The 26,961-nt window shown below is 35.4% G+C and overlaps 2 protein-coding genes across 2 annotated transcripts in view; both read right to left on the reverse strand.

Moving 5' to 3' along the window:
• Positions 1 to 341: 341 nt before the first annotated feature.
• On the reverse strand, positions 342 to 17,897 carry CHRND (cholinergic receptor nicotinic delta subunit). The gene is made up of 12 exons (XM_072408304.1): positions 17,756 to 17,897; positions 14,927 to 15,072; positions 13,913 to 13,957; positions 13,408 to 13,517; positions 12,374 to 12,529; positions 11,317 to 11,432; positions 10,022 to 10,222; positions 7,407 to 7,518; positions 6,516 to 6,630; positions 5,373 to 5,583; positions 4,932 to 5,050; positions 342 to 1,942 (listed from the first exon to the last, which is right to left on the reverse strand). The coding sequence occupies exons 1-12, from the start codon at positions 17,814 to 17,816 to the stop codon at positions 1,760 to 1,762; spliced, it is 1,575 nt and encodes a 524-aa protein (XP_072264405.1). The 5' UTR covers positions 17,817 to 17,897; the 3' UTR covers positions 342 to 1,759.
• Positions 17,898 to 20,067: 2,170 nt separating this feature from the next.
• The window catches only part of PRSS56 (serine protease 56), a 45,272-nt gene continuing 38,378 nt past the window's right edge, over positions 20,068 to 26,961 (reverse strand). The window contains exons 15-18 of the mRNA XM_072410172.1: positions 26,279 to 26,402; positions 24,698 to 24,775; positions 24,072 to 24,178; positions 20,068 to 22,873 (exon numbers count right to left, since the gene is read on the reverse strand). Coding sequence (XP_072266273.1) covers positions 22,700 to 22,873; positions 24,072 to 24,178; positions 24,698 to 24,775; positions 26,279 to 26,402 — 483 coding nt within the window. The 3' untranslated portion in view covers positions 20,068 to 22,699. The remainder of the gene's footprint in view (positions 22,874 to 24,071; positions 24,179 to 24,697; positions 24,776 to 26,278; positions 26,403 to 26,961) is intronic.

Here is a 26,961-nt window from a genome sequence, read left to right on the forward strand (position 1 = left end):
TTTGTAGCACTACTTTAAAGCTGATCACATTTTTGTTATAGTTAACTCATAAACAGTGGTAACCTTAAAAAAAGATATCATAAATTGATAAACACATATTGCTAAATGAATGTAATTTTAACCCTCACCTTCTTCCACAAATTCATCCACAAATGACTTTAGATATACTTTACATTTATACCTGCCCTGTGTAAAGTTAAGCTTCACACTTCTGAATCTTCTTGTTGATCAGTGCAAACACCGATCACACTAAAACAATATTGAGGATGGTTGAGCCGTTCAAGAGGTTTGGTTAGACCGAAAGGGGGGAGGATTAGGTTGTTACCAAATAGAACACAAAACATATGTATTACAAGAAAGTAAGTATAAAACATCAACTTTATTGAAAAGTCTAATACTAATATAAAAATAACTATGTAATAGTATTGTTCTTTGTTCATCCAAAATTCAATAAAAGTTCATGATAAAGGATACAATGAGTTGTGCCTAATTCTTATTTAAAGTTGGTCGTACTATGTCAACACGTTTGCAGAAAAGCTTCCTCAGGGAGTGTAGGATGTTTAGTGTCCAACAACTCACAGATTAGGTTAGATGTACTTTGATTGTATTAGCTATCCATTTTCTGTAGTGCACACTACTGCATAGCTCTGAAGTTTGGAACCTCTCTGCAAATTAACTAACTAGAATACCCCCAACAAAAATGTTGCCATTTATGCTAATTTGATGCAACATTTTGAAATTACAGAATTTGGTACTCTAAGTTGGACTAAACTTCCTACATGCCCTAGGATCAACCTTAAATAAGATTTAGTACAACCCATTTTATCATTTATAATGGACTTTTATTGAAATATTGACATGTAGCAGACTTCTACTTACATATTTTTTTAATATATGCTCAATTTGAACTGCCCAAACATAAACAGGTTTTCCTTAAGGAACAGACCAACCAAAGATTTTTCAACCAAGCTTACCTGATTTTTATGGCAATTATATTTCTATGAAATGTTGTATGTTTTTGTTTAGAATATTCCACATTTACATGGTATACCCATCAGCTGTGCTCTGTAAAATGCTGACATAACAAGTGACTACTGCATGCTGCTTATTTTTAATCTTAACCCAAGGCAGAAAAATTCACAAGTGATCAATAATACATTAATTAATGTACCTAAATTTAACCTGGTGTCAGCTCATTGCATCCCCTATACAGAAGGGTTTCACAAGGAGAAGCAGCACAATACATGTGCTAATAAGGAGAATGGTGACAGTAAAGGAATACCGAGTGACAGAGATGAGCTGTGCTGCTTCTTCTTTTATTATCCAGTTACAGGTTAAAGTGGTTTTATGAAAGCCAAATCTCAAAGGAATGGAGTTCAATGGTGGATTGTAGACTCAGCACATCTAGTGGTGGGAAAAAAGCAATGTGGGAACAGATCTTTACTGAATACGGATATTGCAGCAAAAAGCTGCCTTTTATTTGAGCATTTATTGTGCTATAAGGAAGACGAAACCAGAATTTGGGGATATTTAATAAATCAGATGTTCATAAATAAAAGATTTAAAATGTACCATTCATGTTTGTTGAGACGAACAACACACTACAAACAGATGAAGACAAAAAGAGAAAAATAAGACATCAATAAATGCCATTAGAATGTAAGCTTATCCATCTACTGCGCCCTAGTCGGATTCTTTTCTCAGATTTATTGTGTAACAATCCGGAATCCTGCATGGGATGGAGTATTTCTAACATGCCCTACATCAGCCTCTTGTGTTCTTCCTTGTAATCATAAGGGTCACCAGCAAATGGAAAAGCTGGGGGTTGGTTATAGGCTCCTCCAAGGAATATCCAAAGCGTTCCAATGAGCATGACCGGGGTCACAAAAAACAGGCACAGTCGATCAACAGTCCGAGCGACACGATACCAGTTATCTTTCTCCTGTAGAGAGAATAGAAAGAATAAGGTGATGCACACAACTAGATGTGCGTATGTAAAGGGAAAACATTTTTTTCAATTCTGGATAGAGTGATAAAGGATTTTATTGGTATTGGTTTGCCTATTGGTGAGACTCAACATTCTATTTGTGACCATGTGACCATGTTTCTAACATGGCTCCATGTTAGAAAGTTACAGGAAATCCTAAACTTTTGAGTCAATAAAGCAAAAGGTGAGGGAAAACCTTTTAATGGGAACAAATGTTGCAATGGCAATTGTCTAAGACGGAAATTCTATTTACTCTGAGGAAATTTCCATTCACTTTTTTTACCAAATCTATTTAAAACTACATTTAGAAACGTTTTGGCTCTACATACACTTCATAATTCTTCAGTTTATTTTGGTATTAGGATTTTTTACTCAAACATTGATTTGATGTTATTTATAGTGAGTATAGCTGAATCTGCATTTAAAAAAAAATTATAGTAAGTCCATAAATATTTGGATGGTGACTCTGGTGTTTTTCTAATTTTGGTCCTGTATATCAGCACAATTGAAATAAAACCATTAAGATGCAGTCTTTTTGCTTTTTAAAATATTGTATGAAAATTAAAGGAACTGGAGACATTTTAATACATATTACTCTCATTTTAGGGGCTCAAATGTAATTGAAAACATATATGTAGGTGGAAATAACATGTTCATTTTTAATACTTAAAATAAAATTCTTTGCTGGCAATGAGTGCCTGAAGTCTTGTACCTATGCACATCACCAGACTCTGGGTTTCCTCCTTTGTGATGTTTTGCCAGCCCTTTACTGTAGGGGCTTTCAGTTGCTGTTTGTGGGTCTTTCTGTCTGAGGTTTGCAAGTGAAATGTGTGCTTGATCAGGTTGAGATCAGATGACTGACCAGGCCATTGGAGATCATTCCACTTCTTTAATAACTCTTGCGTTGCTTTAGCTGTACATTTTTGGCTCATTGTACATCTGTATTTTGAAGCACTACACAATCAACTTGGCAGAATTTGGCTGGATTTGAGCAGACAGTATGGTTCTGTAAGCTTGTTTTTGGTGTTGGTTCTTGTCTTTGTTTCATAAAGGTTGTGTTGAGCCAACCTCTTTGTTGATTATTTAGAGCTCATTGTATAGGTATAAGGGAAAGAAGGGGAAAGAAAAAGGTTTCAGGCTCAGGAGGTTTTTGTGCAAAAATAAATCAAGTGTGTATTTTTCAAATTACGATTAGTACATACATCAAAGGTACATATTATTTATTTTAAGCTCAATATCCCAATGCCTGTTATTGTCACAGGGTTTGGATACTTTAATCTAGACATAGGACTCCTTCCAATGTCATACAAAATACATGTAAAGATTGAAAACAAGGTAAGAAGGGGACCTGTTATGGTCGCATGATTCCCAACGCGTTTCGCCTATTATTATGTTATATTACAAACTAGATCTCTAACAAAACTATATTATATAATAATCTTTGACAATATATATGCTATATGTTTATATTGTTGTATTTGTACAATATAGAAATCATACAACCTCTGCAAATTTATACCCCTGAAGAAGCCTATAACGCGAAACGCGTTGGAAATCATGCGACCATAACAGGTGTACATACCTAACATGTATTTTGTATGACATTGGAAGGAGTCTTATGTCTAGATTTAAGTATCCAAACCCTGTGACAATAACAGGCATTTGGATATTGAGCTTAAAATAAATAATATCTACCTTTGATGTATGTACTAATCGTAATTTGAAAAATACACTCTTGATTTTTTTTTTTTGCACAAAAACCTGAGCCTGAAACCTCTTTCTTTCCCCTTCTTTCCCTTATACCTATAAAATGAGCTCATGGTTCTGTAAGCCTCAGAATTCACTGCTGACCCAGAACCACTGGCAGCCATGCATGGCCAAGCCATCACACTGTCTCCACTGTGCTTTACAGATGAAGTTGTATACTTTGGATCATGAGCTGTTCCAAGCCTTCTACACACATATTTATTGCTATTATTTTGGTGAAGGTTGATCTTAGTTTCACGCATACAAGGAATGCTGTTCCAGAACTGTGCTGGCTTTTGTGATTTTTTTTTTTTTTTCCCAAGATTTTTTTCCAATCTAATTTTTCTATTCTTGAGACTTGTGAGTGTTTTGCACCTTGGGAGGAATCGTCTATATTTGCTTTCATGAAGTTTTCTCTTTATGGTAGACTTGGATATTGACATGCTTACTTCTTAGACAGTATTCTTCACTTCTGTGGACGTCCGGGCCTTTTTTCGTTGCTGCGTTCACCAGTGCATTCTTTTTTTCTTAGAATGTACCCAACTGTAGATTTTGCCACTGCTGATATTCTTGCAATTTCTCTGATGGGTTTTGTTCTGTTTTCACAGTTAAAAGTTGTTTGTTTCATGGGGAGCTCCTTTGACTGCATATTGTAAATTCAGAACAAAAACTTCTAAGTATAAATAACACAACTGGAATCAACCTTAGACTTTTTATCTGCTTAATTGATAATGAAATAACAAAAGTTATATAGGTTTGGAGTAAACTCTTCAATTACTTTTGGTACCCTGTTTAAAAAACAGGTTGTACATATTAAAGAGCTGTAATTCCTAAACCCTTCCTCAAATTTGAGTGTGCACCTTTTGTTTCTCTTAAATTGGACTCTTTCTATGACACGATGTTTTAACCTGAAAAATATTTTGGTTCCCCGTACTGTAATTAGGCATTAGATATTAGGGGGTAAAGGGTAAAAGGGGATGCACAAGATGTTGTGAAGAGTTAGAAGACCCTTTGTCATTTAGAAAAAAATGGCAGATCTCTCTAATTGCCTTGATTGTTGGTCTCCAGAGTTCTTAAGCAACTTAATGTTACTTACAGTAAATTCTAGCATTATTTTTCCTATAATAATCACATGGCACTAAAAGGGAGCTTGTATAAAGTCCTGCTTGTACGCAACTATAGTGGCTTTTACCCATACCTCGTTGTAGTCATTCTTTTCTCTCATGTGTTTGACAATAAAGTTTGCTCCATCAATGGCAGGCTTGATTTCATCATAAAGCTGATCTTGTAGATTGTCTGAGCCCACTGGGTTTACACCTGTGTATAAGATAAATTATATAATTTTGAAAAAACAAGAGTAACACCCGTTCCCTAAATTTGATGCTGGCTGGAAATTCCCTGATGGTGGCACCTTGTAATGCAGTGTGTTAATACCTGTATATTACTATGCCTATGAATATCAGGAATCTGTAGTATACTCGCATACCTTTATTTAAATAAAAAAATACTTATTTTGAGGACGGAATGGTGCATGTGCATTTTTTCAAAATAGCAAATTGGATTACCTCTATCAATTAACCTTTCACTATAGAATAATTCCCAGATTGATTTGGATTCAGTTTTAAACATAATCACTTACGTGCGGGTGTAGCTCGACTAGTGAGACCATGGCGCTCGGATTGCTTCTCAAACATGAGTTCACTTCGTGATTTCACACTGAAGTATTCCTCAGCCTTTGCAATATATCCTACTGAACTACTACGTCGTTGTAGCACCCCATTCCAGGGCCCCGGGTCAGGCTCTGCTGGCCGTGACATATGCAGTATGCGAGGCAGTCTATATAGAAAGAGCTAAAATACACAATTTTTATTAGTAAAAGATAACAGAATTAAGACGAGCATAGGGACATATGTTTTAAAGCAGGAAATGATTAACTCTGTGATCATTTGCCTCTTTTTTGTGTTTTATACAATTACTGCACACTTTACATTCACTGAGATTTGCCCCATACCCATTCTAAACAGGTATATGGTTAATATTATTAATAATTCTCTTTGGAGTCCCCTCAGCATTTTAATGCTAACACCTTTATTTATTGTATAGAGCTGGCACTGCTCAAACATCAGACGTTAAAGGATCTGTCTGGTCAAAGCTGATATTTCATTTTGTAGCGGATGCGGCATACTTAAACAGCTCAGTAGTGTCTTATTCTTGGGGACTGTACAGGTGAGATCCCTGTGTTAAGGTGCTTGGTTTAATGAAGCTGATATGAGGGATTCATTCTGGGATTCTGCAAGAGTATATAAGGTAAAGGTGTCAGAGCCTTACCTAGCCTACCTGGCTCCATTTGGTACTAAAAAAACACTGTTGTAGTCAAGGTCAAATGCATTTGACAAAGAAAGTAAGAAAATACAATTTTTTAAGCATTAAATATTTAATGACAATCATTTGTGCATAATCAATACATTACTGCTTCTGTAAAATCCAAAAAAAATAAAGTTTACAAAGTACTCATAAACTGTATTTTACCAAGCTATAAAATTAGATAAAAAATGTTTCCATGAATAAACAATGGTTATTTGGATTTTATTAAAAGCAGTAATGGGTTGAACATATTTAATAGTTTTTTGATGGTAAAAAAAATCAATTTTTCTTCTTTCTTTGCATCATGTAATAATGAGGGTCTAGATTTCCCCACATATTACAAAATGTCACTTGTTGTTCACTACATTTCATCATCATTATTCATTGTATTTATATAATCCGGGTATTCTGGACATACCTCTTTCATCCGACTTGACATGATGTGCGTGCTGGGAGTTCTGAAATGCATATTCAGTACAACAACGCAACTAACAACCACAATTGTCACCAGAATCATGATAAATGTCAGGTACCTGAAAAACAGAAAACAGGGTTATTTCTACTTGGAAAGCCATTTGATTTTTTTGTGCAAGGTATAATTTGTGTAGCACTTTAACCCCCCTAGCGTTCCAATTCTGTACAAATTTCCATGCAAAAAGTGTTACATTTTTTTTTTTTGCATGGAATTTTATTTTACATTGTAGGCCTATAACTCTTAGGCATAACTCACTGAAATATGTCCAATATTTAATAAATTTATTAATAAACTTTAAACAAAAAAACACAAAAATCTGTTAAAAAAAACGAAGAGAATCGAAGAGGAAGGACGTGTCCCCAGAACCTGTGGGGACCAGCAGGACACCGGGGGACGCTGACGGAACAAGGTAAGTGAGAAAATCCATCCCGAGTCACACTCGGGATTACCGCTAGGGTAATAAAGTAAAATAAATTTGTGCATTGTGTTTTAGGCATAGTCATGGAAATGTATGTTACATCCTGGATTACATTTTGTTGTGGATAGAGGCCAAATGGACAGTTGAAAGTTAGTTAGTTTATGGATTTCCTATATTTAAGACTTCAAAGAGTTTCAGATTCTGGAATCCCCCACTGCACTTTGTAGTTCCACCAGCTGACTTCTAACTCACTGCAGGACACAGAGGCCAGTGGAAAGAACCACTGAGAGCAGCAGGGGACCAGTAATGTAATACATCCAGAAGTATAGTAGAGACCTGTGATGACATCAGCAATCAGATATGCAGCAAAACAGTTTTTTTTCAATTAGGTCATAGAAAATACTTGAGCGACTCACTTGCTGATCAGTGGAATAGCCAAGGAAGTCTCCGGGAGGCGCTGTGAGATCAGCAGCAAGAAGACAGACTGAGCCAGCAGGACAGATATGGCCAAGGTCATCTTTTCACCACCTGCCAGAAATATGATGTTATGCACAGACTAAAGACTAGGATAGTGCTGTTCTAATAAGAAGGGAATAAAACGCTAAAATACACATTACACAATTATTATTGTACAAGAAACAAAATTAATATGTCAATATGTCTCAAAGAAGGTTGTCATTTTAAGTATATTCTAATAGAATAAACTTTTAGGTACAGTATAAATATTTGCTCTCATGTTACATAAAGTGGGGACACAAATATGGTAGCTACTAAGTCTTATATTTAAAGGTTCGTATTCACTATCTATTGAGTCTCTTAAATAGTACAAACACATAGAATTGGATTTCATATTCTGGATTCCACTCTCTGCATGCTTGTTCTGTATCAATACCTGAATAGGTAGTAAAACCGGGATCACAGTAACAAGGCCTGCATCATTAGAAACAATTAATTTGTTTATAGTTCAAGATTTATGAAATAATTATTACAATTGTTAAAAAAACTTTAAAAAACTATTACAAATATTACAAACTTTTTTATGATAATTTAGATTTTTTTATGTTCTGTGCATTGTATTGTCTTGTGTAAAGTACATATTCACCTGCAAAATCTCTAGCCTCATAACCTAAGCTAAGACAGAGCCCTTTCAGCCTTGCTTACTTATCTCCTCTAGTCCCATGCTTGAAAATCACTCTGCTCCTGGTCATTGGCTCCAAAGAGACTTGAATGGGGCAATACTCCTACAACACATATATTACTAATATAACTACATTCAAGGCAATGGGTAATTATTCTGCAGATGGGGACAGTTTTGGAGCAGATGCAGACATGGAGTGGTTGTGGTGTGCTGTGTGTGTTGGGGGTTGTCTAAGGAGGGTGTTATTTTTTTAAGGCAAAGTTGTTCTTTTAAATGTAACTCTTTTGAAAATCTAAGTGTTTATTCAGGGAAAATGCAGTACTTATCTTGACGATGCTCCTATTTTCCTTATCCCAAGAGAGCCATTGCCATTGTAATATATATCCACCCTCTAAAGTTAGCATCTACTTTACAGACATACTAAAGTAGAATAGGAACTTCACCACTGACCAACAATACATGGGCACTTTAACCGTGTCCTCCTATATGAGTGGACAGCTCACTACTGACCACCAATGTAAAGACACACTTCACCACTGGCCTCATCTGTAAGAGAGCACTTCACTACTCTTTACCATTATAAGGTTTTTTTACCTATGTCATTGAGCACTACATCATTTACCACAATATGTGGGACACTAACCTCTTCTTATTGACTATTAAACATACAGAAGGTTATCACAGACAGCATATCCTGCCTACGCAATAGCAAATAAGGAATTTTGCAGGTTTGCTTAATGAACCTGTTCACGTATGTCTATTTCTTACCTGTAAAACACTTGAAGCTAAAAGAAGTAGTCTATGAGATGTTGTATATTATCAGAATCCTGAAAAAAGGGCAAATATTCTATACTATAGGCATTCCCTTCTGCCTTATCTAGTATTGCAGCTTGTTTATAGCAAAGGAACATCCATGAAGACTATTACCTCTCTATAACACACTGCTTCCTCTATGTGACAGCTAGTTTAATGACCTGCTACAGACAATACGTCTTGGTTTTGTTACAGCCTAAAAATTTGCCAGAAATGGTCAGAAATACAATATATGCTTTAAATTTCAGGTATTTAGGGTTTTATAAAAACTACTAAATATGCCTGTTGGCTACTTTGGTTCAAAGTGCTGTAATACAGTGTAAGTGACAGTTAAATCCATTATATATGTAATTGCTAGACCATGATTATGCCAGCAATCTGTTTCTTTGCACATGGGGAGCCATTAGTTTAGACAAATTCTACAATGTGGTCCACAGGTCCAATCTTTGGTACACCCTCTGACATCTAACAGCACAATACTGGCAGCTTTTTATGGCTAATGACAATTGATTAGATTCAATGAGCAATGAAAGCTCAAGACTGAGCTAAGATCATAGTAGGGCCATTAGCACACAATATAGCTGTGTCCTTCCAAATATCCTACACATAAGATTTCTTTTTAATGCCTCCCGCACTTTCATCAATGGGCCTGATTTCTGAAATCTCTCCAAGGTTGGAGAGAATACACTTTCATCAGTAAAGCTGGGTGATACAGAAAACCTGGAGTTAAAAACATTTGCTAACAAATAGCAAATGACTTTTAGGAAATCCATTCCATGTTTGCCGGACCATCCAGCTTTAATGATGAAAGTGTATCCTCTCCAGCTTTGGAGAGATTTCAGAAATCAGGCCCAATCTCTGATGCTAGCTGTGATCCCTGAGAAGTGCACCATGGATTAGGGCCTCATGGGCACATTGAACGCAGCATCACATTCCCACTTGTAACTATAGACTTACTGTTCAACTACCATAGTTAATCAGCTAATATACCTGTTACCCCAAAAAAATCACTGGAATTATTTGGAGACATACCTCATTATTGGTGGTAAGTGTTCTTTTTGTATTCATGGAGGTACTTACTGTCAGCTGGCAAGTAAAAGACAAGGTTGGCCATCAGAGCAATGAGAACACAGGGAGCGAGGATGTTAATGATGTAAAAGAGGGGTTTCCTCTTGATAATGAGGTAAAATGTAATGTCCTGATACTTGGTGCTCTCAGGGGACACACTTCTGTCAATATTCTTTTTGGCTGGAATGTGGACAATCTCCCACTCTCCATTTTCTGGGAAAGAACAGCAACATTCGTTAAAAAAAACTAAGTTCTAATATTCACTGGTTTCCTGCAATTTACCCAACATTTACACCCTAAAATTCAAGCTTGCTCATTTGCTTACAGTATTGTCCTCGTCCGCTTTCAATGGAAAATTTGCTCACCAATCGGCAGGTGAAAAGACCATCAAACAGCAGTTGCTCATATTCACCAAAATTTCTTCTCTAAAAATAAATTGCTTTACTATAATTTTCATTTTATCACTAAGTTTTGCCCATTTTTGCCTTAAAAATATTCGGACTATTCCCTTTGTTGGAGTTGGAGAATGTGTATTTTAAAGTGTTTCTTGCTTTGGAGCTCTGGATTTGCTTCAAAGCAGACCCATGCATTGCTCTGCACAATACATTCTTTTTGTTCCCCTATATATCCCTATACATACACCTATACATCCTATATATTCCATACAATACCTTCCTTTTGTCCCCCCCCCCCCCCCCCCCCCGGCCTTCTTTACTGTGAGCAGATGTATGTCACTCAATTATGTTGGGTGACAAAGCTGGAGTTTAGTGTCCATTTATTATTGTGTTCACCCAACATTCACCAAACTTGCAAGTTAACTTTTACTCATAAAAACATTTATAGAACTCAATGTTTAGTTATTTATAGGATGGCTATATGCCATACAATTTTTGATTTATCAATTAAGACAGAATGTAGCCATATTGTCTCTAGGGGACAAAAACAAGATCCTCTGGTCATATGAAGTGTTTGTTGTCATAAACCAAGATTTGTGATAGGTACCCATACTTTTCTAATCAAATGTGTGCCCCTATCAATCAGCCAAGTTCCAACGCAGATACCTTTAATGGTGTTTTGTTAAGTCTATTCTATAAGTGCAAAAAAAAACTGTTGATATACATTCAGTACACCTGCAACAGATCACTTGATTACAATAAAGGAAGCCTTAAATAGGAAAACAAATGCAGATACCACATCAATGGACTGCAATATATACAATTGTGTTCTTGGGTCTAAATACAAAACGGTTTTATCAGTTTGTAAATGTTGTCATTATTGCAGTAAACAAATCTCAACAAATTCCTCACCTGTAAATGCTGCTTTTTCAATGACAATCCATTCCACTGGGTACGATCTGTTTGTAGGCTTATCTGTTGCTTCCATTAGCTTCAGGTTTATCTCTTTAGCATTGTAAGTTAATGAGCTATAGCACAGAAAATTATGTAAAACATCTGATGATAGCCATAGACAATATGTACTAAATAAGAGACTGCTGTTGTAAATCCAATGACATGTAACTCACGTTTTTAAAGTAAAGTAAGAGTAAACTAGAGAAAGGTAGACTTATTTTCAAGATTTTAATGTTGTTCCCGGGAGATTTTCATTAATTGTTCTGATCACCAATGTCATCAAAAATTAAAGTAAGAGTATATCTACAATTTTGTGTTCCCACCAAAAAAGTAATACAGGTAAAATCTCCAATGGGGACACTTGTTTCTGTAACAACTATTTTAGAGGGAATATACCTCTATCCCAGCAAAGGACAAATGTAACAACAAAATAAATGTAACAAAAATGTAAAAATAACAAAGGACAAAGGACAAAATGTAACCTTTGTCTACTTGGATTTCGGTATATTTTAGGCTCAGTACTAAAAAAAGCCTATGACTTTGACTTTTCATATTCTTCTTTATGTAATGCAAATTGTTGTAAAAAAGTGTATTTTAATAACAGTATGTTCAGGTAAATTTATATTGAGCATTATGAAAAGTGTTAACATGAGTTGTATTAAGCAACCAATTATGAATGGGCTACCAGGGCACCGTAACAGATATAAAATGTGAATGAACCTTTTAAAAATCTCATTGCATCACAATGTGCTGTATGTACAACAGTGCTATTCAAAAGAGAGGAGGGGATGAGTGGGAGGCACCCCGCTGTGTTTTCCTTTATAGGAAATGACAATGATCACTCAGAGATGGTCATTCAGTGGTCATCACTATACAAATGCTAGATAATTTTTCCTGATAAGATCATTAATTTGTCTTGGATGTCAATTATCTAGCATGTGTACATAGTGTAAGATACTCAATGGTGAATAAAACCACTAACAATAACTCCTCATAACAGAAAATATAACCCCACCTGAATTTCAGAGAGCAGTTCTGCCAATCAAATGGGAAGTAGTTGACATTGATGGAGCATGGTGTTTGAAATATGGCAGGAGGTAGCCAGTACATGTAGCCTTCATGGCTTATAAGGACATTGCTGTAGTAAGCCACTTCAAACTGGCCATTATTACTAAGAAATAAAATACAATCTTGTTATATGTACAATATTTAATATATGTAAAACTTTGTATTGAAATGTCAGTCATATATATATATATATATATATATATAAATTATCAAATTGGTATTGCATATAACGTATTTCACAACATTGACATTCAGGGACAGTTTTAAGGTAGGGCAAACTGGGCAACTAATCAGAAAACCATGCCTTGAATTTTTAATGGTGGGCTTCATGGTCCTGTACCCAGAAGACAGAAACCATTGCATGATAGTCTATCCTCTCCAGCTTTAATAAATTCTATGAGTATGTATTCAGTTGCCAGAACTGGTGCTGGTCTGTTAAGCTGTGTCCTCTACAAGCTCTAAAATATGTATGGTAATGCTGGGAAACTCTGGTGATTACCTTACATGTAAAGCCCCACATGACTGTTATAATCATGTCTAGAGTTCTCTTCCATCAGAGATTGCTATTCTTTTGCTAATGATCATATAGGGCTGCCATTGTTGATGTGCATGCAAATCCAAATTATCTTCCAGGTTTTATTGTTGTTTCTGCTGGGGATGATTTACTAGTATATTTATCTTGGTTACCACTGTCAGCAGGACAGCATGTTATGTGAAATACTATCTCATTTCTTTGAATTAAAAAAAAACCTTCCCTTTCATTGTTGAGATGTTTGATAGTTGTTGAGATGTTTTGTAGTTCTACAACAGGAACAGGGCTGACAACATTACTTGCATTTTCGGTGCAACAAAGACACTGTTGTCATCCCAAAATAACATAAGGAATTGCACATGTATTGCAGAGATATACTGTATATGTTTTCTTTTATTTTGTGATTAGGTATAGTTATTTTTAGATACTTAATTTTTTATTTGTCTTACTTGTTTTCCAGGATAAGTTTTGGCAGCCACACCATGTCAGGAGGAACTCTGAGTGTACTAATGTTATAGAATTCTTTCCTATCCCATGTCAGTCTGTTGTCATACCATCCCTGTGGAAAAAAAGCCATAATTCAACCAATATACCATACAGAAAGGAAAGTAAATTATATAGCTTTAACAGTGCGATTTGATACCTGTTGTACACATATTTTTTAGTGATGCATTGCGATAATTTAGATATTTGGTATTGTATACAAGCATGGGTAGGTGTGTAGAATGATACTTATTCACCTGGTGTCAAAGTACATGTATAGAGATTTATTTATGTTTACCTCCCTGTGAAGTGAGCTCACAGGGATACACATTTCTAAATATCAATTGTTGATTGCAGGAAGCCTTTAAAGGTGAACAAACTTAATCTGTACCAAAATATTTCTGGATAATAGAACACATAGAAACATAAAAAGAATGAACAGGCTTAGGACTGGATTAGTGTGTAACTTACATGTTCAACCCAGACATTGGTGGTAAGCGTTTCATCTGCTTCTTTCTGCAAGGAAATAATAACATACGGTTAATGTAAAAAGACATTACAACAAACCATGATGTATTTAAAAAGTGTCTATCTATCTATCTATCTATCCCTCTATCTATCTATCTATCTATCTATCTATCTATCTATCTATCTATTTATAGACTCTGTGAACATTTCCTATATGCTGTTGTCTATTCTGAGTAAAGTCCTTAAATTAATCAATTGATAACTTCATTTTTTATACATTTTATAGGTACTATGGGAGGAATAAGAAGAATGTGAAGGTTGCCAATGTTGACCCCATGATGAAAAAAGTAATTGCCTGGCTGTCTTTTGGTTTAGTACTTTCTAAGCAATGACCCCAAAAAACATCAGTCATGTCTTAGTAAAGTCAGATATTCTACTCTACCAAAGCCATGGGAGTAAACACAGTTCAGGGATCAGGTATTACCAGAAGGAAACACCAACAATGGCAGCCTCCAAAATTCCTAAGTAAAAGTACAAGGCACAAGGAAATAGAAGAAATAAAATGACTTCAAGAAAGGTAAATGTTAAAGGTTGAACATCTGTGTTCAACATTGTAACGATGGTCGCCTTAGAAAATACATTTACTTTTAGATTTTATCGATAAAATAAATCAGACTAACAAAACATTAATACTATTATCTTTATGTTGTTGAGACATAGCAAGCCAAAAAAATCTATTTAATTATACTGAAACTGGCCTGCAAAAGTATTTTTCATTCCTGTTTTGTGCTGTGTTCACACTATTTGGGACTATAGGTTGCTTTCTGCTACTCATGGAAATTTTATTAATAAAATTGGTTTGTGCAGTGGTTGTCTTCTTTTTACTGTATGTACCCTGCTCTAACTCTTGAAGCTATTCCACTCACTGCTTAGCAATGACAGCAATGTCCTAAAGCTGATCAACATGGCGGAGAGCACAGTGTCCGGACAGGATATGTTTATATAACACAGACATACCAGTGAGATGAGATTGGAAAGTGTCAATGATAAAAATATGTCTAATGTATCATCTTGATGGTCAACTGGTCGCAGATCCTTTCTGTATCCCTTCTCTTCAAACAAATATTTCATTAGTTGTTCTTCTTCACTTAAAGCAGAAGATCCTTAAACAAAGAAAGGCAGACCATTTTTTTTTTGTAATTTGTCAATTACATGGTAGAAAGAGTGGACTCAAATCATGGTAATATAAAGATCATACAGACTTAGCAATTTACATGTCTTGACTTGTATATCAGATGAACAGCATTTTACATTTTTGCACACAGAACATCTCAGTTTGGATTTGCAGATATGTTTTTGGGTGGTTGCTTTAGTGGGAGCTACTATGGATTTAAGGATATAAGAAAAGTCTAAAGAAAGTTTATAACTGCATATATTTAGGAGAAACCCCAGACAAAAGCTTAAGTTTGGATAATTATTAATATTATCCAGTATTTATATAGTACTGACATACTATGCAGCACTTTACAAAGTTTATAGTCTTGTCACTAGCTGTCCCTGAATGGGACCCACAATCTAATATGCCACCGTTGTCATAAATCATTACCACAGTCTAATTTCAATTTTAGGGGGAAGCCAATTAACCCAACTGCATGTTTTTGGAATGTGGGAGGAAAACGGAGTACCCGGGTGAAACCTATGCAAACACAGGGAGAACATGCAAACTCCATGCAGATAAAACCCTCTCTGGGATTTAAACCTGGGACCTAGCAATGCAAAGGCCAGAGTGCTAACCTGAGTGCTAAAAAGTGGCAAAGGCCATTGTACACACAAGTAACAGTTTAAAATGATATAAGGATTCTATTTCTGCTTGTGCCTTTCCTTTTTCCTGTCTCATGTGCCATTACTAACTTGAACTATAAGTGTATTCCCGCTTTATCTAAATAACAAAAAAGGTTAAGGTGTAGCTGAAAATATCGTGTAATATCCGGCATGAATAGGATGCCTATGGTCTGGCTTGCAGCAAATGTCACTGTTTCTCATTCTTAAAACTGTCTTGACTTGGAATATAAATTCAGCAGGATAGGATCTATAAATTGTGCAGCATACAATCTACTACAATTTATAAGACAAACGTAGTGCCCTAAAAAGCCACGGAAGACTTTATGATGTTAAAAAAGGCCTTTCTAATTATTTATTAATTAATAAATAGTTTGTTGTTTGCTCTTTTAGCTGTCATTTACGCGAAGGAGTAATACATAGCTCAGCAACTGAGGTGCAAGAAATAAATAACAGAAACCCAAGCATGACCAACCCAAATGGGCAAAGAAATCCCATACAATTAGCAGAATCACTGTGTCAGATGTTTGGATGTAATTGTGTAGCTACAGTGATTCATATTTACCTTGACTGTTCACCATGTGGTAATGGTGCTGTTACCATATCTGATCTGTTTAGATCTGAAATGTGACACAAGCCTACAACACTATTTAATAGTAGTATAGTAGTATAATAGTAGTATAGCAATGCAGATAATAATAGTAAGCAATGCAGATCAAGTGGGGCGAAATTGTCACCGTCATGACCTGTTAAGCACCTAAGCTGGTTTTAGACAAGCTCCCCCAAACTATAGTGAGAGACAGAAGATCTGCTTTTCTTTTAGGTGGCCTCACCACTTCCACTTTGGCATTTTTCTTTTGCAATGCATGTGCTCTAATAACAAATGTAGCCTTTGGAGGGACAAAACGAAAAGTGAGAGGGGTGGTAGTTGTATTTACTAGTTGTCTGGCTACCTCTGACTTCCTCATATTGTCATTCATTGACAAGCATGCATTTTAGAAAATCACAGTAGAGCTAAGACTCCTGTTCTGAGTTAGAGGTCAGTGATTCTGAAGCCAATGAAATAACAGGTTAGTTGAGAAACTAGCCTTTTCAGAAAAGATAGATAATGCACTTTCCATATTCTCTCACTTCAGATTTCTCTTGGGTGCAAATCATTTTCAGCATACTGGAAAAGCTTTATGGTTGACTATATGTATGTTTGACTTTCATACAAATTAGTGTTTCATTTATTTGGTAATCCTTATACTAGGGGAGACACTTTGTTCACACAATCACATCCAGTGTTGTGTCATGAGGTATACCAAACAGAAAACCAGAAGAAATGATGAACCAAGAGCAGTAACAGAACAAAGGAGAACTGGCATGGAGAGATAGATAACACCGTTGGCTTGCACAGGTTAGCACCAGGAGTGGTGCAAAAAAAGTAGGCCGTATAAAAGTATTAAACTCAAACATGTCACTGAATAGCTAAGCTGCCAACTGACTTCAGATGGTATCAAAGCATGCAGGCATGACAAGCTTACATTATGATTGTAATATGACTAAATACTACTATATCTATATGCAATTTAACATCTCACCTATGGAGGAGCGGGTGGAGCAAGTGAGCACTAGGAAAAATGGTAATGATCATCTATGAATAATTCAGTCTGCCTGATTACTTTTCTAATGGGTGTGATCACCAAGGCAATTCTGATGGTGCTAAGGATTGCACACAGACATAAAACTAATGGCCAGTATGACCATAAACTGGTCTGTACGAACCTTTAGCTTTACTTTTACTTTTGCTTTTACTATCAGCGTAAAAACGAGATAAGCTATAAAAAATACTAAAACAAAAGGGAAGATTATGTTCGGTATACTATTGAGAACACACAAAGAAATATATACTTATATAATGGGTAATATAAGACAGCATTGTGAAATAAAGGAAGAATACATTGCACAGGACTATTAAGACACAGTCAGTACAGCTGAGATAAAAAAAAACCATCTATATCTTACCTGTAAAGCATAAGACCAAGCTCAAAGTTACAACAAGCCAAATCCATGCCATAATGCTCATTATCTTTGCTGTTCACACTCAGTGTAGAGAAAGCATAGCTTGTCCCTAGTTGCTGCCCTTCCTCCACACCAGCAACTTCACATTAAGAACTATGGAAGAGAAATGTGAGCCAGCAATGCAGACAGGCAGAGACAGGTGCAATACACTAGGAAATACATAGCGTGCCAGGAATGCATTTACCGAATCAAACAACCGGCCCTTTTGGGTAACAAGGACAAATTACTCAATACACAGTGAACATAGTTTTTTTATTGACTCAACATAAATAAGGGCATATTTATAAATAAGTTGTTTTTTTTAAGAAAGTTTAAAGCTGTGCATGCAAGGTCAGGGAATACAGTTCTACTCATCCGGTTAAAAAAAAGTTCTAAATCTTATCATTTTAACTAATGAGTGACAAAAACATGGCAAAAATGGAATACTCACTGACTTTTTAATTAAAAGGTACAATTACATGTATGTGATAAATAGGGTTGAATGATGCATAATAAACCAATTAGTAAACTAGGATTTAAGAAAAAAATGTATAATGAAATACAATACAAATGTATCTTTTGGTAAAATAGTAACAACCAATATTTATGCATTGAGCAATCAATTAGTACTGATATTTGTTTAACAATTACTTAAAAATGTAATATCTAAAGCCTAATGAAATCTTTAGTCTTTAAAGTGTATGAAAAGACCTACCAAGTGCGTTTGGATAAAATGCATAGTTTATTATTTATTTGTTGTGTACAATTCATGTTTTCTATTTTATTGAATAAACAATGATTAAAATTACATGCTTAGTTCAATTCATTTATTGCAGATATAAAAAACTTTATCAAAGACTTTTCAAAAAAAAAATTGTTTGCCTAAATTATTTTTTCCAGTTCCCACTAATAATATCATTTTTTCATGATTCTTTATTTAAGCAATTGGTTACCAAAGAAAATAATTATTGGCCACATGCAGACAGGCAGGTATATCATTTAATGTTCAGGGTGAATCTGCACTGAAAGTTTCATTCTTTTCCCTAATATTGTGAGTGAACTCTTTTCACATTACATAAACCGCTGGGGTGAAATTGTAGGCAAAAAGAAGCATCTACAATTCAAACAACTGAAAAACCTTTTTAATAATACTTTTAATAATACCCTAAATGACCAAATTAGAAATATTTCCCAAAATATGTGTAAATAAAAGCTATTCAGCCATAAGAAGGCAGTAGCTGAAGCTCGGTAGATTGATGGTTACATTGCAGTAGAATTTATAGAAGGATATGAGTCACAGTTAAATGCCAAAAGGACAAGACAGTTATAAACAAGACAGTAATAAAGAAACCTCTTAAGCATAATAAGCACACATACATGCATGCTTTCCAAGTTCCTGAAATAGGAAAGAGGGAAACCTTTTGACTAAAAGTGTACAGGCAAACAACACCTCCAGTTTACACATTCTCTTGCACAGATTGACTGTGTTTTTTTCACCACTAGTTTTGATTTATACTGAAAAAGTATCAAAATATAAAATGCAATAATTTAGCATCTGACTGAAGGGTTAAATGCAGAAAAACCCTCATGATGGTTTGCTAATACATCTTTTATAAATGTCTAAACTTTGTGTAGCAAAGAGGGACAATAAGGAAGGGAAGATGCACAGAAGGGTTTGGTTCCAAAGGAAGGACAGTCCTAGCATATGGAGGATGTTTGGGTTCTATGTACATGTTATATGACTTAACTCCTTTCCAGTCCTATTTCCAAATCACAAAGTGTTGTTATAGTTGTTAAAGTTATCTTATTAAGTCATTTACTAGCTGTAAGTATTTTGTATTAAAATTGCTACAAATGCTGTATGAATGACATGTGTAATATCCATTGTACACTGCAGACTGGTGGAAAGAAGTGGAAGGGAAAGTGAAAAGCACCATTGAACTATTCTGACATTATCTATACAAGATGTAGTTAGTTGCACAATATTATATAAACATGATTTGACCATGAAGGTGATAATGTACACACAATGCACATAATAAGCTTCAAATATAATCCTGACTGAACTTAAAGCGCATCTAGAAAATAATGTCTGGTAAATGTGCATGCACAAGACACATGCAGATATTTTAAACATGTATGAAAAAAACCTTCAATGGTATTTTTTAAGATAGAAAATATGAGAGGTTAATATACACATTCAGATAGTGTTTGGTCTTAGTCTAGGTTAGTGTTTGGATCGACTTTTGGTATTAAAATTATACCCTTCAGCAATATTTTATTTTTTGGATACAGTGTTGGGTAAAACCTCATGTGCTTTTTTGTTTGAAGTATATGTCGTGTTTGGGAAAATTTTACTTCCTGTCCCAAAGATGTAACAGGAAGTCAGAGGAAACTTCTCCAAATGGGAGGGAAATATCTTTTTATTTTTAAAAGCTGTAATTTCAACAGGCATCCTCAAGTAAATAAGCCGTATAAGACGCACCCAATTTTAAAGGAGGAAAATCTGGAAAAAAAAGATTCTGAAAGATTATTCCCCTTCTGATCACTCATGTGCCATTCAAATTCCCTTTCTGATCACTCTGTGCCTTTCAAATTCCCTTTCTGATCACTCTGTGTCATTCAAATTCCCCTTCTGATCACTCTGTGCTTTTTTTCCACTGTACGGCAGTTAGGACAGGGAACAGCAGGTGGGCTGTGCAGGCTTCTTTCGCTCTGCACAACAGACAGGAGAAGACACACGCTGCTGCCAAAGGAGAGGAGACAGACGCTACATGCGGCCAGAGAGGAGAAGAGACACACGCAGGATCGGGTATCGGGTGAGTATATTATTTTATCTATTTTATAACACATTTGTTGTATAGGACGCACTAACTTTTCCCCCCTAGTTTTGGGGAAGAAAAAGTGCGTCTTATACGGCAAAAAATACGGTATATTTCTGTTTATCTACTTGACAACGGTAACATTTTGAATACCTCATTAATTTCTGTAGTGATCACAATTATTACCAAAACAAATGGAGAGCAAATCTGCCCAACAGAGACATACACAATAAATAAATAATAAAAATGATGAGGTTCCAGGTCCATTCACTGTGAAGATTAGACTCTAGACACAAGTGTAGATGATGTTATGCAGCAAGGCCTCACTAAAAGTAACTGTAGTATTCACAATTGTTTTTGTTGCAGGAAGTCAAAAACTACTAATGCTAATCTTCTAGTGGTCACACATTTGCTCTGGATATCACTATATACTATTACATTTTACTTTGAAATTGGAAATATTCACATGCTTCCATATTTTTAACAAAGCAACATTTTATTTTCACATTTTAAATGCAAATCTTCCTAGCTTGTTGTCAACCCCACAGTGCTGAAAAAAATCTGACAGGCCAACCTTGTTTCAGCAATTGGCATTGTGGACTGAGAGAAATTGGGTAGCACCACAGTGGGGGGGTTTGTATTTGTGTACAAAGTTTTGACGTCACAACATCTTTTATCCGCTCTGTCGCTCTCACTCAGACAACAGCTGCATCGAATTTTGAAAAGTAGTTATTGAGGTCCCACAGAGAGCCACTTCATAACTTTGTGTGCTAGGCAGTCGTGAGGTTGTGGGAAAGCAAGGGATCAACAGATCAGAGCATTGCTCGAGGGGTTAGAACCCAGGAATTAAGTGTTGGTATATCCAAAATTAAAAATTGATACTAAATCAAGAATAAAGACAAAACACTTTTGATGAGAAACCTGCTCCTGTGTAAGCTGTAAATGGGAGAATGCTCAACACAATGGAAAGCTATTTTCATATTTCCAGTTAAGTTTTCAGACCCAAAAGTGAAGAATAAACCCCCCAATTGGACCCCCAGGGGAAAAGTGACAGCAGTTTTCTATTCAAAATAAACACAAATGCTTAAAAGTATTACATTTATATATATTAAAACATGAAGTGTCTTTAAACTCCACTGTTACATGCAAATATTGGGACATGGAGACCTAGGCTCCAACACTTCCTGACAAAAGCTGAACCATATCCTCCTATCTTTATTGTGCATATTCTTACTGACTCATCACAAGTTTTAGGTTGCTTTGCTGAACAAAAAGAATTTGCTTCAAGGGACAAGTTAGCTTTACCATCACCAGGAAGAAATGGGACTGAAATGATGCTGCAGGTATGTGATTGACAGCATTTATTTTAAAAAAAATTTGATATTAATCAATGCTTGTGATTGGACCATGTCTGATTTTTCTAACCAAAGCATGTTTAAAGAAACAAATGTTAGAAAAAAATATTCATCCAAAAACCTTATATTTAATGTGCAGATAGGCATTTTTTAACACAGCAAGTACTTTGGAGGGTGTTCATTCCCATGTCCTTCTGTATAAATAACAAAGATGATCAAATCCATTTGGGTGTAGATCAACAGAACAGATCTTTCTTTGCCTTTTTTTCTTCTTAGTGCATAAAGTACAAATACCATTAGAATTCATAGTGCAGTTGATTTCAAGAAGTGCATTTATAAATATAATGCATACTTTTTCATGAATATGTCCATTTCAATTTTGGTCCAATAAAAAAGTGGTCCATGATAAAAAGTGGTTATTGGGGTAGCATAAAATTAAGGATCTTGGCCAAAATAAAAGCTCAAATCTTGCCATTTACCATTTGGTTAGAATTAAAATAAAAAACATATTTCTTTGTTTTGTTCAAGTTCAAAGGTCCAGCATCTTCATTGTCTAATATACCCTTGGAGAAAACTGATATATATGGTATTCACTTTACCGTGTACCAGGTATAGCCATAGCCTTCCCTTTGAGCTCCTTGAATGAACAAGCACAAATGGGTTTTACTACCCTTGGTCCGATTGGACCTTTGTTTTCTTTTTCGAGTAATTTGATTTTTACATTGAACTTCTTAAGTCTTCAAGGTGTCCATTGAAAGAGCAATGAGTCCTGGCATGGTACGGTAAAAAGAGTTGTTTTCCAAACCAACAAGGCTGATAAACGATGTGGACTTCCCAGCCACGCAAACTCGAACTCGAGCTCTATACAAGCCTTTACCATTCTTTGATCCAAGGTCCACAAGGATCTAAGAGATATAAATATAGAAGATACAAAGTGCTATTATTTCAGTCAATGTGACCAATATTATATTATATTTGCTTATTTTATACCTTTTTTACATAAACTGGCAAGATTGGTCAGAAGGTGAATGTGTTTAATGTAAAAAACAATTTAAGTGTATTCCAGCCACATACCTTTTATATTGTTGTATTCTGGAATTTTTTAGAATTATGAACATGTATAAAATAGTCAAGTAGCAGAAAAAATATTTTATTCCGTCATTGGCAATCAATAACAAGACTGCAGATGCCTGCATATAGTGTCATCTTTCTCCAAGAGCACCTAAACATGGGTCAACAGGCCAAAACCAACATGACAAAATATTATAGTTCTTGGCCCCATGACCTCTAGAATGGTCCTTCAATTTAATTTGTGGCTTTGCTTGACCAGTTTAAAGTTAGGAGCCAAATACTGATTTCTTATGCTTTATCAATAGTTGCTTATTAGTGTGTGAGCATTTAGAACACTTTAAAAGAAAATGAACACCACATCCAGGCACTTAGTGATTAGTGTTGGTATTTGATTTTTTGGTAATTGAATATCTCACTATTCAATTGGACAGCTATTCGATGGAATAGTGGGATATTGTTTGCGTGATCAAATGCCGAATTTAAACACCATTAAAGTCAATGGTGGGAAAATGTGGGTGTTTTTTAGGGACTGTGAAGAACTGCAAAAGCAATCAGGGGAGCAGAGCTGACAGCCCCCGATTCCCTGATTGCTCTTGCAGCCCTTTACTAGTTGTATGTGTTCTTGGATAGAGTTTCTCTATCCAAGAACACAGGAGTCCTGTGTTCCTGGATAGAGCTTTCCTCAGCCAATCACAGAGCACTGGAGGTGATGAATGGGGAGACTTGTCCCCATTTAACCTCTAGTGCCTGGGGATCCCACACTCACAAGAGGATTCCCACCTGTAAAAAAATGTAAAAGTTAGTTAAACAAATCACACACATTCAATAAATTACTTTAACATACTTTTTAAATTTTTTTTAACACATTTTTTTACACACGAATTTGCACCATCGAATCCCGTGTTTTTTGGGTTGGGTCTATCCAAATTTGAACGGCCATATTCGGTTGAATATAAGGACAACCCGAATTCGAACACCAACACTAGTGATGGTTTCCCATATAAAGTGAACTTTAGGAAGTGTGATTCTTACCTCCTGGAATGTCATTGTCAGCTCTTTTTCTGGTATTTGCAAGATCCACTTGTACTTCTCTTTAACAGACTCAACTTCGTCAAGTGTTTCTGCCATACCCGGACAACCTGTGCAGTATTAACAAATCAAGTTTAGGTAAATCGACAAAATACTACAAAACTGGCAGAAATCACTAAATCATAATTTCAATTTGTGCTGGAAACTAAAAAAAATCATGGTTTGGAAATTTGCAGAAGGATTTCTGATTTGGAAAGCACAGTTGTACATTTGACTTGCCAAACTACTTGTAAACTACAATAAGCATAAACAAAGCTTATATTAATGCAGCCAATCAAGGCTACAGATAAGCCAGTGTTCCATGAACCTATGCACACTCACAAATACAAATAAACTATCAAATCAATTTTGAATATGTATTTCCAATTTCTTTTCCACTAAAAACTCTAAATAATTTGGAATGCCGATTCCATTTCTGTACCCCTTGGGGATGAAATCAAGAAAATCCATAATCTTTAGTTTTCTTATATACTATTTAAAGCTTTGCTTTAGAATAAAATCAGCTATTTGTTGACAAAGAATTTTCTCTTTAATGACAATCATGGCACTTGGCAATCTGTACACTGTACCTTGGTATTGTTTTCTTTCTTCATTGATTATCATGAGGTCCCTTTTCTGTAGATGAGAATGATCAGGAACTAGGTCTTCTGTTAAAAGCAAAGGTTAATATACATTATACAACTAGGCAACATGTAAAATAGGGTTCATCAATACCATTGATTCCAGTGAGCACCTCACAAAGTAACTGTAAATAGACTTCCCTGTCCTACATTACTAATTACATTCCTTTCAATGTTGGAATGGAACAATAACCATAAAAAGCTTTGCTGCACAAACTTTTTAAATTGATATCTTTGTAAGTAATTCCCCTGCATTATGAGAAGGGGTTTGCTGATCACCACTGACAAATGGGAGTGGGGGGCATTGGTGAACTTTACATAGTTTTATGAACATTTTAAAACATAGTGTTATCTTTAAAAAAAACCAAGGGCTCTATTTATAAATCAGCAAATAAATCACAGCAATTGAAACACATAGACCTGGAAGATTCCCAGGAGGGAATGTTTGAGAGAATGTCTGATTTCCCTCTTTTATAAACAGGCCCAAGATGTATGTTTAAAAGGTAAACAGCATTCACATAATTACTCCAATCACAGTAACTCCTTTCTAGAATTATGAACATGTATAAAATAGTCAAGTAGCAGAAAAAATATTTTATTCCGTCATTGGCAATCAATAACAAGACTGCAGATGCCTGCATATAGTGTCTTCTTTCTCCAAGAGCACCTAAACATGAGTCAACAGGCCAAAACCAACTTGACAAAATATTATAGTTCTTGGCCCCATGACCTCTAGAATGGTCCTTCAATTTAATTTGCATTATGAGAAGGGGTTTGCTGATCACCACTGACAAATGGGAGTGGGGGGCATTGGTGAACCTTACATAGTTTTATGAACACTTTAAAGTGGGGGGCATTGGTGAACTTTAGTGGGGGGCATTGGTGGACTTTAAAAATTTCTGGATGCCAATGTAAAAAAAGGAGAATTTCCAAATTCTTATGTAACGCAGAATCCTAAAATATTTCAAGCATAACTGAAAAAAAAAACAGATGCTTATTTCCCGAACCCTTATATCTTTTAGGCTTTTAATTGGAAATACAGGTATTACAATGAGGCATTGATGCCCTTGAACCCAGTCCCTCCATTGGCCCCCTGGATATAATGATTTGTGTTTTTGAATCACAATTAAGGCCCATTTTCCTCTTACAAACTAACAATCATATCTTTTGATATGTTACTGAAATTGGTAGCAGTAAAAGCCATGCTAATATGCTGCTTTGTTTTTCTAGAATGGTCAGGGATCAGCTAACCCTACTTCTTCTACTGATCAAAGTAACCCACTGCTCATTTGTCTTTAAAGTGCAGTAACAAGTAGCACTTGTAGTAGTTTAAAAAAACAAACAAAAAAATAAATAAAATAAAAACTGTTTATTGTTAAAAAATCATTACAAAACGTACTTTACTTTTTCTATTTTTTTTTCTTGGTTTCTTTCGGCTATTGTTATGTACACATAGTCATTGCCTTGTTTTATTCATTAATCCTGATTTCCATTTTCTATTAGCTAAAAGTGCCAAAATAAATCACATACCTAGAGTTGATGCTGCAGCAGGAAGATCATCCATGAGAACACCTTCATTTCTGAGCTCTGACTTCAGGCTGTGAATGGCCCGCCATCCCTGTTCTTTCAGTTCTCGCATTTCATCATCATTTGTCTGAAATGTCAAGAAAGCATAATTCTGCTTGATACTTTTTAATGTAGTCATTTCATGACAGTAACATTGGGCTTGTTAAATGACCTGTGGGCAACACTGCACACAGGGGAAGAATGAAAAGTTTGAAAGTGCTGAGTGCTGGTTATCATCAGCATTTACTTTACAAACTATATATTATAAAGCCAACAAGAATAATCCATAGCAATCCCTGCACAGTCTGTATAAGCCTTTCCAATATCTGGTGTCATAAAAGCAAGCACAATAGTGGATAAATTACAATACATACTGATAAACAATTATTACGTCAAGGTGAGCTATGAACCAAACCATTGTTTCCTGACCTTTCTAACACGAGGGACCCCTTATAATAATTTTCAGGTATTCAGGGAACCCCTGCTAAAAATCGCTATATTCACAGTTTACAGTATCTTATAGTGATAGTCAGTTGGAAGAATACCTATTTTCTGGTATTCTTGAATCTTCTCTTTTTGTGTAATTTTTTTCTGTTTTATTTTGCCTCTGCAAGGGAACTTCCTATATTAAAGACTAATATCTCCCC

Source organism: Pyxicephalus adspersus, chromosome 4 (genome assembly GCF_032062135.1).
Source record: "Pyxicephalus adspersus chromosome 4, UCB_Pads_2.0, whole genome shotgun sequence".
NCBI lineage: Eukaryota > Metazoa > Chordata > Amphibia > Anura > Pyxicephalidae > Pyxicephalus > Pyxicephalus adspersus.